The sequence below is a fragment of the Dendrobates tinctorius genome, unplaced genomic scaffold, assembly GCF_039654945.1.
Source record: "Dendrobates tinctorius isolate UK_male_01 unplaced genomic scaffold, ASM3965494v1 ptg000250l, whole genome shotgun sequence".
Lineage (NCBI taxonomy): Eukaryota > Metazoa > Chordata > Amphibia > Anura > Dendrobatidae > Dendrobates > Dendrobates tinctorius.
This window is the reverse complement of record NW_027361917.1, coordinates 24,259,502-24,274,371: the sequence shown is the minus strand read 5'-3', so window position 1 is coordinate 24,274,371 and position 14,870 is coordinate 24,259,502. Positions and strand designations below refer to the sequence as shown.

At 46.3% G+C, this 14,870-nt stretch overlaps 1 protein-coding gene across 6 annotated transcripts in view; it reads right to left on the bottom strand.

The window, feature by feature from the left end:
- Positions 1–14,870, bottom strand: part of MAP4K3 (mitogen-activated protein kinase kinase kinase kinase 3) — a 399,677-nt gene that overhangs the window by 154,365 nt on the left and 230,442 nt on the right. For all 6 annotated transcript variants that reach the window (XM_073557519.1, XM_073557520.1, XM_073557521.1 and 3 more), the window contains exon 6: positions 5,970–6,017. In XM_073557519.1, coding sequence (XP_073413620.1) covers positions 5,970–6,017 — 48 coding nt within the window. The remainder of the gene's footprint in view (positions 1–5,969; positions 6,018–14,870) is intronic.

Genomic DNA, 14,870 nt, shown 5'->3' with positions numbered 1-14,870 from the left:
CGGATGTTAATCAGTATGACACCGGCAGTCACCCCCCATTGGCAGAGCAGCCCGGAAGAAGAAGAGCTGCTCTGTTGACGTGGAGCAGTTGAACCGCCGGCAGTGGCGGTCGGTGATCGCTCTGAGCCAGCGAGGGGGTTGAGCAGGTAGTTATAGCAACTACTTGCCTGTTCATTTTTAGGTCCATAGCAAGAAAAAAAAACAACAATCCTGAATTAGTCTATGTCTAAGATAACGATGATTTATCCTTGGAGTAGACCCAAAATCAATATCAAATGGGTGGAGGTCCGACAGCCGACACCCCCCCGATCAGCGGTTATCTGGTCCTGCTAATGACCAGACACAGCACAGAACATCTCCAGTCACTCCGTAAAGCCGGGGTCACACTTGCGAGAAACTCGCACGAGTCTCACATCTCAATACCCGGCACTACTGCCGACACTCGACCTTAGCGCTTAGCTGCATAGAAATACATGCAGCCGCACACTCCGTTCCCGAGTGCCGGTGGCAGTTCGGGGTATTGAGATTTGAGACTCGTGCGAGTTTCTCGCACGTGTGACCCCGGCCTAAAGGCTATCTTCTGGTGCTGCAGCTCAACTACAAATCATTTTGCAGAGAGACGTGGCTCTGTGTCTGGCGTGGCAAAAGAGTCCTATCAAGTTCAACAATGCCACGATCTCGATTTTCCCAGACTTCTCAACGGAACTTCAGAAACAACGGGCGCAGTTTACGGAGGTCAAGAGACATCTACGGGAGAGGAATATTATGTACTTGATGATTTACCCGGCCTGGCTCCGGGTTGTCCACGAGGGTTCTACTTTGTTTTTCACAGATCCAGCGGAGGCGGCAGAGTGGCTACGGTCTCGCAAAGGGTCTGCTGCAAAGGAATCCTAACGTACCTATTGCTAGTTGGTATTTTTCTATTAATCGGCTGATTGGAGCTTTGCTGGATAGAGTCCAAGTTAGGGTACCGTCACACATAGCGACTCACCAGCGATCCCGACAACGATATCAACGTGTCAGGATCGCTGGTGAGTTGCTATGTGATCACTGGTGAGCTGTCAAACAGACAGCTTCACAAGCGATCAGCACTAGCGACGCCGAGCGCCCGGCGTCGCTGTGTACTTTAGTTACCAACGCGCTGATGCAGGGAGCTGGTAACTAAGGTACACATCGGGTTTCTAAGGGACGTGCGTCCCTTAGAAACCCGATGCGTACCTTAGTTCCCAGCTCCCTGCATCAGCGCACTGGTAACTAAGGTACACAGAGGGTTTCTAAGCACCGCACGGTGCTTAGAAACCCTGCGTTTACCTTAGTTACCAGCTGATAGCTGGTTTCCTGCTTGTCACGCAGCGATGCGTGAGGGCAAGAGGGAGACCAGCGATCAAAGAAATGTCCAGGGCTTTCCAAGAGCGATCAGCGATACCGGCAGGGGGGCCGGTCGCTGATCGCTGTCCCACACAGCGATCTCGCTGGTGAGATCGCTGTTGCGTCACAAAACTTGTGACTCAGCAGCGATCTCGCTAGCGAGATCGCTATGTGTGACAGGGCCCTTACCAACAATACCGGACACTGGGCTCAGTGATGGTATCCCCTTGTTTGTTTCGTGATGGGAGTACAGGACTCTGCTCCTGCGTTGTTTGTTGTTTATTCACTTTGTTTTTTTTCCATAGTGGTTTTTTGTATTTTTTAGGTAGTAATCGCAGTCGACAACAATTTCAGTGTCTAGGTGGCGTCGCTAAATTTTGCCCGGGTAATATTATACACCATATTCAGCGGAGGAAAATATGGGGTCTGAGTTGATATGTATGACATGGAATGTGAGGGGTATAAAAAAACTCCCCGGAAAAAGATCAAGGTTTTCTCACAGGTCAGACATTATCGCCCTCACATTGTGGCCTTGGTGGAGACGCACATGACTAGGGATACAATGGGTGCATGCAGAAGCCTTGGGTACAATGGTCTGCCCATACATTCCATACCAGCTACTCGAGAGGGGTATCACTGTTGGTACATAAAGACGTCAGATGGGAAGCAAGGGAGACTCGGAGGGATCCTGAGGGTCGTTTTATTTTCGTCCATGCATTGATAAACACCAGAAAATATGTAGTCTTATATATTTATAATCCCCCCGGCTCGTATATCCATTCTGCAGAAGGCAATGAGTTTTGCCCTTAATTACCCAGACGCTGATGTTATTTGCATGGGAGACTTTAACATGGTCATGAACAACAGCCTTGATAAATTAAGGCTGGATGATGGAGTGACTGGGGGGTCCTCTCCATCGACTACAACCCCGTTGTCATTATTTATGGGGGGTGGCTGGATTTGTGGAGGGTGCGTCACACTGAGTTAAGGGAATATACTTGCCACTCATCCGCTAAACGCTCTCTATCACGCATAGACTATATATTTTGTTCTGGCGGTCTGGCAATGTGGATGACTGATATAGAGCATGGAAGTAGTGGGATATCAGACCATAGTCCGGTCATCCTTAAACTCAAATATGGGCAAGTGGACAGTGGGATAGCTTGGAAGTTGAATCCTTTCTGGTTAAAATTGATGGGGCCTCATGACAGAACGATTGATCAGTTGCATTGCTTCATCGCCTCCCATCCAGAACCTCAAGATATTAATTTATTTTGGGATGCCCTTAAGGCATACCTGAGGGGCTGTTTGCCCTCCACAATCTCTTATATTAAGCGGGTAACCTCAAGAAAGGATGACGAGGTGGAGCAACGACTGAAAGACGCAGAAGCAACATATATATCTAACCAAACCAGTGGGAACAGGATTGAGTGGTTGCCTGCCCAGAGGTTATATACTCAACACGTGGACACTAAATCTAAGCGTAAATTATTCTTTACTCCTCAATCCTATTTCGAATTGGGGAATCAGACGGGTACATTTTTGGCCTATCTGGTGCGCCAACATAGCACCTCTAATACAATATTACAGATTCGTGGGGCGGACGGTATATTGGTGTCTTCAACTGAAGAGATTCTTGGCTGTTTTCAGGAATACTACAGGTCACTATATGAATCTAAAAGTGACTTTGACACTTTGGGGTGTTTAGACTATTTGTCAGATGTATCATTCCCCACGTTAGATCCTGAGCAGCGAGCCCTTATGGACGCTGTGTTCACCGCAGAGGAGATAGAAAATGCTATGACAGACATGGCTTCTGGGAAGGCCCCTGGACCTGATGGGTTCCCTATTGAATTAAATCGGAAGTACCGGGATATATTGACGCCACTTCTGGTGAAGGTATTTTGGGGAATTTGGGAAGGGAATTCTATGCCCGAGTCCTTTTATGAGGCTAACATCATAGTGCTTAGGAAAGAGGGGGAAGGACCCTTTGGAATGTGGATCCTATTGTCCCATCTCGTTAGTAAATGTGGACTATAAAATTTTCACCAAGATTCTAGCTACTAGACTGAATTCAATTATATTGAACCTTATACATCCTGATCAAATGGGCTTTATGCCTGGTAAAAGTACTTCCATTAATATCAGAAGAGTCCAGTCAATAGTCCAATATAGCTCCCTAATGCCAGACAACCGATGGGCATTGGCATCGTTAGATGCCGCCAAGGCTTTTGACTCTCTTGAATGGCCTTTCCTCTCCGCATGTTTGCAAAGGTATGGCTTTGACAATAAATTTATAACATGGATCAAAGTATTATATATGAACCCTAAGGCCTGTATTATAATAAATAATTCTATATCTGAGTCCTTCGCATTACACAGGGGAACTCATCAGGGTTGCCCTCTTTCCCCAGCCCTCTTCGCCCTTGCGATTGAGGCACTAGCAATACGCATAAGGTCCTCCCCTAACATCCAAGGCATAGATATAGCAGGTCAGGTGGATACCATAGGCCTATATGCCGATGATATGGTGATATTCTTGAATGATGTGGAAGAAACTTTGCCACAGGTGATATCCCTTATAGATAGATTTAGTAAATATTCAGGTTTACATATAAATTGGGAAAAGTCTGCCCTGTTACCTCTTTCCCATGCCCCGATGCCTCAGCTGGAGGCTCTCTCCTCGCTGTCTACTGTATCTAGCTTTAAATATTTGGGCATCCACATATCTAACAATAGTACGCTTAATCTACAACTTAATGTCCACCCACTGCTGGAACTAGCTAAAGTTAAATTTGCATCCTGGAGTAGGCTCCCATTGTCTGTGGCTGGCCGCATTAATATGATTGAAATGATATTGCTCCCTAAATTTAGCTACTCCCTTCAGCACAGTGCGGTAGCGGTGCCCAGGTCCTTTTTTGTTACTCTCAATTCCCTGGTCACGTCCTTTATATGGGGGAAAACTAGGCCCAAACTTATATTGTCCACTTTACAAAGACCAAAGAAGGGAGGTGGGGCGCGGCGTTGCCAGATTTTTTCCTATACTACTTGACTGGGCAGGCTAAAGCTTTAAGTAAATGGATGCCGGGTAATTGCCTCCCCAATTATGAAAGTCACCTGCTTCACGCTGCACAAGCGGATTGCCTATTAGGTTTCCTGGAGTTGGAGAAAGCTGGTGTCCCAGATCTGCTGCCCCTGCTCCGACTGGCACGATTAAAATGGAGACAAATTAAGAACATAATTGGGTTTGAAGATTTTATAGCTGAAATGCCCCTGTGGAATAATAACTATTTTCCGGGGTTACTGAATCACCCATCCACCGTTTTTCGGATTCAGTATGGCATCTCTTCATTGGGAGATTCGTATTACCAGGGGATCTTAAAGTCTTATGAACAATTACAGGTCACACATGATATTCCGAGATCTCAATTTTTTCGCTATCTGCAGCTGAGATCGGCTCTTCAATCACATATGAGGGAGAGGGGTGTGGGCCGTACTATTTCATCTTTACCTCTGATAGGAATCCTTAATTCGTATTGTCCTCAGGGTCTCATATCCTCTTTGTATACATACATGCTATCAGTAGGGGCAGAATCGGCCATAAGCTCTATTGAGAGGAAGTGGGAACGACTCATCCCTAATACGCAAAGAGGAGTGTGAGGAGATTCTGGAGTCTCCGATTGGAGTATTACCATCTGTCTATTAATAACAGAATGATACAACTATATATAATAAATCAATCGTATTTGACTCCGTTGCGACTTTTTAGGATGGGTCGACTCCAATCATCAGAATGTATACGATGTCACTTGCCAGATGCTGATTTTATTCGTATGGTGTGGCAATGTCCCAATATCCTACATTATTGGAAAGAGGTAACTACACTACTGACGTCCCTGGTGCGGACCCCTGTCCCTCTAGAGCCATTGGTCTGCTTGTTTGGAGTATGGGAGGAGACTTGGGATCGCTATACTGGGGTCTTCCTGCGCGAGACGCTGTTTATGGCACGGAAGGTGCAGGCATTGCGTTGGATGGGGGGTTCATGTCCTTCCCTTAGATTTCGGATTGAGTTGGTAAATTCGATTATTCCATATGAGCGCACGTTATACCAAAATAGGGGATGCCCGGGTAAATTTGAAAAGATTTGGGAGAGGTGGAATTCCTCTCACCTCACTTTGCAAGGTTGAGACATCACATGCGACATAATACAATACGGGAGACCAGGCTGCGGAAATAGTAGATATTAGTTAATGTAGTCGTAGTTTAGGAATTTTAGGTAGATTTTATTTCTGAATGGTATGACAAGGCTTGTGAAATTGAATTGATATAAATGCTGGAAAATGTATAGGCAATTATCCTTCATGTGTGCTTGGAGAAGGATAGGTACATATTACCTTGTTTATAAGAGTGTGCAATTTCTCTGCATTATATTTTCCAATGGACGGAAACATGTGTGCTATGTATAATACTTGTTATCATAAGCCAATATGTATGTTGTACATTCTTTGTGTCCTGAGGTTCAATAAACGAATTTAAAAAAAAAAAATAAAATAATTTTGCAGAATCATTTTTTACTTGTGAAAGCCCAACATGTTTCTTACCTTTATGTCCCGATGCATTTTTCCTTTATTGTGTAGATAATATAACCCCTGAAAGAAACATAGAAGCGTTATTTTCTAATTAATGAACACAATATATGCCTGCACATTCAAACAGGGTGAACGGTTGCCAAATTTATCGTGACGGAAGGAAAAATTATCCTTTACTGCAGAAAACCTGATATCAATATTTCAAACGAGGGTAAGCGGGGTGATGCTGAAAACAGCAGAGATTTCATTAGTCACGCTCGGCTGCGAGCACACTGCTCGGAACGGCCAGTTGTCAAGATTCACACGCAGTTGTGTACTAGATTATCACAGAAAGCGGGGATCAGGAGGGATTCAAAATGTAACACAGGATGACACAAGAAGGATTTTAAAAAGTGGAGTTTTTTTAGTGTGTTTTTTTTGTAAATGAAGGAAAGGCCGATCATTGCATCTATTTATTTTTGCAATGCACACAAATAAAATTAATGTTGCTGCAAATAGTACTTTTTAACCCTAGAACACATACCTGGGGCCTAGCAGGCTCGCCCTGTTAATTGTTTTCTATTTTCTGCAAGATTACTTTAGTTAGAATTTTGAAACTCTAGGTATTCCTCAGGTATATAGTTGTTTGTCATTTCCAGTTGTTCATTTATTTTTATGTTACAGGCATTTCGGTATAACAACTCTTTTTTGTGAATACCCCATATTCATATACCTGGGGCCTTTTAGGCCCGTACTAGGTTTACATGTGATCCTAAGTCTTTTTGTCTTCACTGTTGCTGGGGAAGACTTTGACTCAGTCTTTATGACTCTGCTGTTGCTATGAAGAGTGTGAATTCTGCCTGACTACATGGTCATGTGATCTTGGGAAGGCGGCTCCCTCACAACGTCATGCGTCTCTGACATCATCATAGGTCACTGTTCATTGTGTGCTACTTGCTGAAGAGACTTTGGAGGAAGGAGTCAGGTTTCTTGTTTCTTGAAAAAGAAACTTTCTGAGTTACAAAAATCCAAAAGCTTCTACTGCACCTAAAAGAAAGTGGTGACCTGCTGAAGGTGAGAGGAGGGGTCTGCACTTTACCCTTAGCACACACACTAACAAAGAGTGTACAACCCTGATTGTAATCTTTTTTTTTTTTTTCATTTTAGTTTACTGACTTCTAAGGTTACAATGGCACAGTCTACATCCAGGGGTTTGACTGACCAAGAAATCGAAGCAATCATTTTTGATAGTGATGAAGACAGTGAACTTTCTTTGTCTGATGAAGAGTACATGCCACCAGCTAATGTCTCTACTTCATCGTCCAGTGATTCTTCAGATGATGAAGAAGTAATGGATCCAGCAGAACTTACAAATAGAACATCCAAAACTAATGATAAAAAACTTTTTGACAGTTAGAGTGATCAATGAGTGGAACAGGCTGCCACGAGAAGTGGTGAGTTCTCCTTCAATGGAAGTCTTCAAACAGAGGCTGGACAGACATCTGACTGGGATGATTTAGCGAATCCTGCTTTGAGCAGGGGGTTGGACCAGATGGCCCAGGAGGTCCCTTCCAACTCTACGATTCTATGATTTAATGTTTTTTGGAACAGTACTGCTGAGGTTCTTGGACGAACCCCATCACATAATATTGTAAGAGTTGCTCAAGGAACTGTAGGAATTCCACAATTCTTGTCCAAAAGAGATATGTTCTGTAAATTTTTTTCAGATGATATTGTAGATGAGGTAGTTTTGTGTACTAACTTAGAAGGAAAACGTATCGCTTCAGGAAGAAAAAAAAACATGGAAAAATATAAAAAAAAGATTGGCCTTACTCTTCTGGCAGGGAGTACAAAATCATACGATGTTCCTATCAGAGAACTCTTTATAAACCCTATTTCAGATCCACATTACAAAGCTACAATGTCAGTCAATAGATTTGAGGATATTCGGAGAAGCCTTCGTTTTGATGACAAGAGAACTCGTCCTGTCAGTTGTTGCGGTCATTAGTAAATTAGAAAAGGAACCTTTGAAAAGAGATATTCCTGCAGCATGTTTACTGCAACTTTTATATAAAAAACTTTTAGACAAAAAAACATAAAGAGTTATATCGAATCTGTATATTGGGCGTTTTAAGCCCGTTCAGTTACTCTTTTGTTTTTTTTTGCACATAGTAATGTTTTGAATTATTCACATCTTAGGCTGTGTTCCCACTGGCGCTGGGGTCTGCCAGGAGGTGATCCGTAATGGATCTGATCTCTTGGTAACTCCAGTTAAGGCTGCTGGAATGCCGGGATTCCGCCTGCCTTAGCTGGGGTCACCAGGAGGTCAGATCCATTACAGATCTCCTCCTGGCAGACACCAGCGCTAGTGGGAATGCATCCTTACTTTGCAATTTTCAAATAAACTTTGAAAATTATTTTTGTTTGAGTTATTCCTAGAGTTGAGCGAAACGGGTCGAAAAATTTCAAAAGTCGCCGACTTTTGGCAAAGTCGGGTTTCATGAAACGAAACCCGACCCTAGGATGAGGTCGGCCACGAGGTCGGCAACTTACGCGCCAAAGTCGCGTTTCAAAAGTTTGTTTTGCGCTCTTTTTCAGCCAATCAGGATCCACGGACACTGTGGGCAACGTGATGACATAGGCAGGGGTCACCACCAACTTTCAGAAGGGCATGCAAGTGATTGGCTTGCTTTGGTGGGCGTCACAGGGGTTATAAAAGGGTGTGCACGCCGACCGCCATCTTACTTCTGCCGATCTTAGCATAGGGAGAGGTTGCTGCTGATGATTCTGTAGGGAGAGCGTTAGGCAGGGAAGAAGAAAAAAAAACTGCTTCTGCTGCTAGCGATTTTGCCTGTACAACACACCAGTCACTGTGTGTGCAGTGCAAGGGGAGGCTATACTGTGGTGGATCAGCGGTGTTGGTTGTTAGGCTGCCTTCTAAGGCTTCCTGACAGCTGCATTGCTGTTTACCCACTGCTCTGCAAACTGCTTTTTTAAAAGCAATCCCAATTTTTTTTTGTCCTGCTGAGGTACTGAGCGTGCATTTTTTCACACCATACAGCGGTGTACGCTCCTCACACAGTACCGTGTAACGGCTGTTATCACAGCCACAGTGAAGCTATCTGTGTGTCACTCTGTGAGAATAAGTCGAGGACATGTTCCGTTCTTACAGACCTGCACCTACTAGTTTTGTCTAGCTTTCAAACAGTTAAATATATTTGCTGTTTGATCACATTCAAAACTATAGAGAGACAGCGTGTGTCAGTCCGTACACTTAAAAAACACGGAGCTTGACAATTTTACGTACACCGGACAGCCGTGTACGTGCACGCTCCTCTCAGTACCGTGTAACGGCTGTTATCACGGCCACAGTGAAGCTATCTGTGTGTCACTCTGTGAGAATAAGTCGAGGACATGTTCCGTTCTTACAGACCTGCACCTACTAGTTTTGTATAGCTTTCAAACAGTTAAATATATTTGCTGTTTGATCACATTCAAAACTATAGAGAGACAGCATGTGTCAGTCCGTATACTTAAAAAACACGGAGCTTGACAATTTTACGTACACCGGACAGCCATGTACGTGCACGCTCCTCTCAGTACCGTGTAACGGCTGTTATCACGGCCACAGTGAAGCTGTGTGTCACTGTGGAAGGATAAGTGGAGGACTTGTTCCGTTCTTACAGACCTACACTCTAGGGAGATTCCTATTCTGCCCAATTCTACATAAACCTTGTAGTTTGTGATACACTAGCCAATTTCTGCCTGTGACATAGCGCTCTGATATTCAGTGGGCCTCACACAATCCAAAAGTGTCCAGTGTCCACTAATGTGTGCAGAAATTCAAAATCTCCCTTATCCTGTAGTCACTTTTTTCACACCTGTGCCATCGAGCCTGTGACATAGCGCTCTGATATTCAGTGGGCCTCACACAATCCAAAAGTGTCCAGTGTCCACAAGTGTGTGCAGAAATTCAAAATCTCCCTTACCCTGCAGTCACTTTTTTCACACCTGTGCCATCGAGCCTGTGACATAGCGCTCTGATATTCAGTGGGCCTCACACAATCCAAAAGTGTCCAGTGTCCACTAGTGTGTGCAGAAATTCAAAATCTCCCTTATCCTGTAGTCACTTTTTTCACACCTGTGCCATCGAGCCTGTGACATAGCGCTCTGATATTCAGTGGGCCTCACACAATCCAAAAGTGTCCAGTGTCCACTAGTGTGTGCAGAAATTCAAAATCTCTGTGATCCTGTAGTCACTTTTTTCACACCTGTGCCATCGAGCCTGTGACATAGCGCTGTGATATTCAGTGGGCCTCACACAATCCATAAGTGTCCACAAGTGTGTGCAGAAATTCAAAATCTCCCCTGTCCTATAGACACCTTGTACCTTGTTTTACATTACTATATAGTTTGTTGGATTTTGTCTACATTTCTACAAAAAATGAGGAAGGCTGCTGGAAGAGGCCGTGGAATTGGGCCGGGGTTGGCAGCTGGTAATGATGGTGTTGGTGGTGGATCTGATGGTAGTGGCAAGAGCAAAATAGGACTGAATGAAGGAGGTGTTGAGCCTGCGTCATCGTCTGGCTCCATAAGGCTTCGAAGGCTTAGTTTTCTAGGAGTTGGCAAACCGCTTTTAAAGCCAGAGCATCAGGAAAAAGTTTTGTCTTACATTGCTGACTCAGCCTCCAGCTCTATCGCCTCCTCTTCTGAAGTTGTAAAAAGTAAAAGCACTGAGTCGTCATTGGAGGCTCATGTTCATGAACCACACCTTTCCTTGTGTCCTTCACCCCAACCAAGATTGAAGGATGACGCAGGCCATACTACTGATTACTCCATGGAGCTGTTTTCACATACCATGCCTGGATTATCAAGTGAAATGGTGAATTACCCAGGCCAAGATGAATCTGACATGGAGTGCACTGATGTACAGCCGCTGATAGATGATTCTGCTGGTACATTCACTCAGGGCACTACATTGTCCTCGCAGTGTACAGAGCCAGATTCTGACCCTGATGAGACTCAGGTTCCCCTTCCCGCACACTATACCACCATACACGGTGACACAGAGGAAGGTGCACATGACATTGAAGAGGAGGTGATGGATGACCCAGTTGTTGACCCAGATTGGCATCCATTGGGGGAAGAGGGTGCTGCTTCCAATAGCTCAGATGAGGAGCATCCACAGCAGACATCGACATCGCAACAGCTGTTATCTGGCAGGCCCGGAGCACTCCAAAGACAGGTTCCAAAAATCAAAAGAGTTGCTGGACAGCTTGTCCAGAGGGTCAAAAGATCACAGCGTGCTAGGCCGCAAAATGTCTGCCAAAGTAGGAAGAGTGCAGTGTGGCACTTTTTTGAACAAAATCCTCATGATCAGGCCAAGGTTATCTGTAAGAAGTGCGAAAAGACCTTTAGCCGAGGGAAAAATCTGAAAAATTTGAATACCAGTTGCATGCTTAGACATTTAACCACCATGCACTTGCAAGCGTGGACACAACACCAAACCTCAAGTGCCACATGTGCAACTGATCACAAAGAAGGTAGTCAGCAACGCTACATTGTTTCCCCCACTGTAAGCCCACTGGTTAGCACAGCAGCAAATGTTGAGGTGTCGTTGCAAGGCCACAGCAGTCAGGGAATCCCACTGTTATATCAACGAAATACTGAATCTAGGCCATCAGAAAGAACACCAACTCCATCATCAACCCTCTCTCAGTCCGCCCTGTCCACCACTACTTCCACCATATGCAGCTCTCAAGTCCAGCTCACCCTCCCAGACACTATGAGTAGGTCAAGAAAGTACTCAGTCTCTCATCCGCGTACACTGGGTTTGAACGCCCACATTGCCAAACTAATCTCGTTTGAGATGATGCCCTATCGGTTGGTGGAAAGCGCAGCTTTCCGCGAACTCATGGCCTATGCAGTACCACGCTATGACCTACCCAGTCGCCACTTCTTCTCTCGCAAAGCCATCCCAGCCCTCCACCATCATGTGAAAGACCGCATTGTCCATGCACTCAAGCAGTCAGTGAGTGGAAAAGTGCACCTCACAACTGATGCATGGTCCAGTCGGCATGGCCAGGGCCGTTATGTGTCCATCACTGCGCACTGGGTTAATGTGTTGGATGCAGGGTCCACAGGGGACAGCGGTGGTGGGACAGTGCTGCCTAGCCCACGGTATAGGAAACAGTTGGCTGTAGGCGTTCGACCCTCCTCCTCCTCCAGAAGCGAAAGCTCGTCCACAGAGCGCAGTCGTATGAGCACTCCATCTGCAGCTGCCACTGTTGCACACGAGGTGTCCCCCTATCGAGCAGCTAGTGGAAAGCGTCAGCAGGCTGTGTTGCAGATGATGTGTTTGGGCGACAGACACACCGCCGAGGTGCTGGCCGAGTACTTGAAGCGACAAATTGAGTCATGGCTGGGCAGTGTACATCTTGAGGCAGGCAAGGTAGTTAGTGATAACGGCCACAATTTTGTGGCAGCCATAGCCCTTTCAAAACTCAGCCACATACCTTGCTTGGCTCACACCTTGAACCTGGTGGTGCAGTGCTTCCTCAAAAATTATCCGGAGTTAACAGCCCTGCTCCAGAAGGTGCGAAGACTGTGCGCGCACATCCGCCGGTCGCCTGTACAGTCCGTTCGTATGCAGAAGCTGCAGCGATTGCTCCACCTTCCCAACCACCGCCTCATTATCGACATTGCAACAAGGTGGAACTCCACCATGCACATGGTGGAGCGGCTGTGCGAGCAGAGGCAGGCCATAATGCATTTGTGGGAGGATACACGGCCAGGCACTTTGAGAGCAGACATGGAGTTGACAGGTGTGCAGTGGTCGAAGCTGAAAGACCTCTGTAAAGTCCTTCAGTGTTTTGAGGAATGCACACGGCTGGTAAGCGCAGACGACGCCATCCTAAGCATGAGCATCCCACTTATGCGTCTGCTCATGCAAACTTTGACGCACCTTAAGGAGCAGGTGTCTGCAGCCAATGTTGATGAGGAGGAAGAGGAGGGAATCCTTGATGACATTCAGCCATTGTCTGCTCAGGGACCTCTCCTGGACGAGGTGGAGGAAGAAGAGGAGGAGGAGGATGATGATGGGGATGATTACTTAGGGGAGGAGGATGCATCTCGTGGGGCAAGTGAAAATGTTGGCGTGGCAAGGTCTGGTACAGGGTTTGTGCGTGACTGGAGGGATGTGGATTTGCCAGAAAGTGCTCCTCCAACCAGCACTCGCAGTGCATCATTGACACCGGGAACATTGGCCCACATGTCAGATTATGCCTTGCGGATCCTAAAAAGGGACCCCCGCATTGCCAAAATGATGAACGATGACGACTACTGGTTGGCCAGCATCCTGGATCCAAGCTATAAAGGCAAATTACAAAACATCATGCCACAGGAGAACCTTGACCTGATATTGGCTAATAAACAAGCAACTCTGGTAAATCGGTTGCTTGAGGCATTCCCAGCACACAGCAGCGGTGATGGTTCTCACACGAGCCGTACGGGCCGGGGGCAGCTTGGCAGAGGTGTTCACGGTGCACACAGCAGAAGTGGCGTTGGAGACAGGGGTTTCATGACAATGTTGTGGACTGATTTTTCAAGTACCGCTCACACAACTGGTAATACTGCATCGATGGAAAGTGACAGGAGACAGCAGTTGTCAACTATGGTTACAAACTACTTTTCCTCCCATATCGATGTTCTCCCACACAGGTCAATTCCCCTTTAAGACTATTGGGCCGCTAAACTGGACACCTGGCCTGAATTGGCACAATATGCCTTACAGGAGCTCGCTTGCCCAGCTGCAAGTGTGCTATCGGAAAGAGTCTTCAGTGCAGCTGGATCAATCCTGACAGAAAAAAGGACCCGTCTGTCAACCCAAAATGTGGATGATCTAACCTTCATTAAAATGAACCATGCATGGGTTTCCAAGGATTTTGTCCCACCTTCCCCTGATGACACATAGGGTGACAGAAAAATGGCTTGCTTTGGTCCACCTCTTCCTGGGACTTGACCTATTTCGCCTTTTGCATCAGCTGAATGTCCAACATCAACATATGCCACTTTCTAAAACTCCCTAACTGTGCTGCCTCCCCCCCCCCCATGGCCGGGGTCACCACCTAGCGCACGACACCGTGCGAGTGCCGTTGCCCTGGACAGGTGGGTAGGCCGACTCTTGGGCGCGGGCACTGGCACAGGGTCCCTCATAGTGCAATCAAGTGTCTCTGACGGTGGTGGTGCACACCCGCCGTCAGACACACCGCCGTACTATGAGGGGCCCAGTGCCAGTACCGACGCCCACGAGTGGGCCCCCCTTGCTTGGGCAGGGCCCCAGCATTTGCAATCTTTACCTCTCCCTGCTCCTCCGCTGTGTAGTCTGGGCCGTCAAATCCATACTGTGCCTGACACCGTCTGAGCCTGCCTCCTGATGTATAGACATATATTTTGAATGTGTACGCTATCCATACATGTTATCCGGGAATACGGTACCCTTTCTCACCTTTGTGCAATCACGTGCAATCCATACTGGGCCTAGCACCGTCTGAGCCTGCCTCCTGATGTATAGACATATTTTGAATGTGTACGCTATCCATACATGTTACCCGGGGATACGGTACCCTTTCTCACCTTTGTGCAATCACGTGCAAGCCATACTGGGCCTAACACCATCTGAGCCTGCCTCCTGATGTATTGACATATATTTTGAATGTGTACGCTATCCATACATGTTATCCGGGGATACGGTACCCTTTCTCACCTTTGTGCAATCACGTGTAATCCATACTGGGTGTGAGAACGGCTGGCGAGCTGTTAAGCAAGCTACAGCACCTGTGGTTTGCACACGTAAGTTTTTCATTTTTTCAGGAATGACGGTTAGGCCTAATTCCGGAACTGCGGTTGACCTGCACTTACTGGGAAATCATCGTT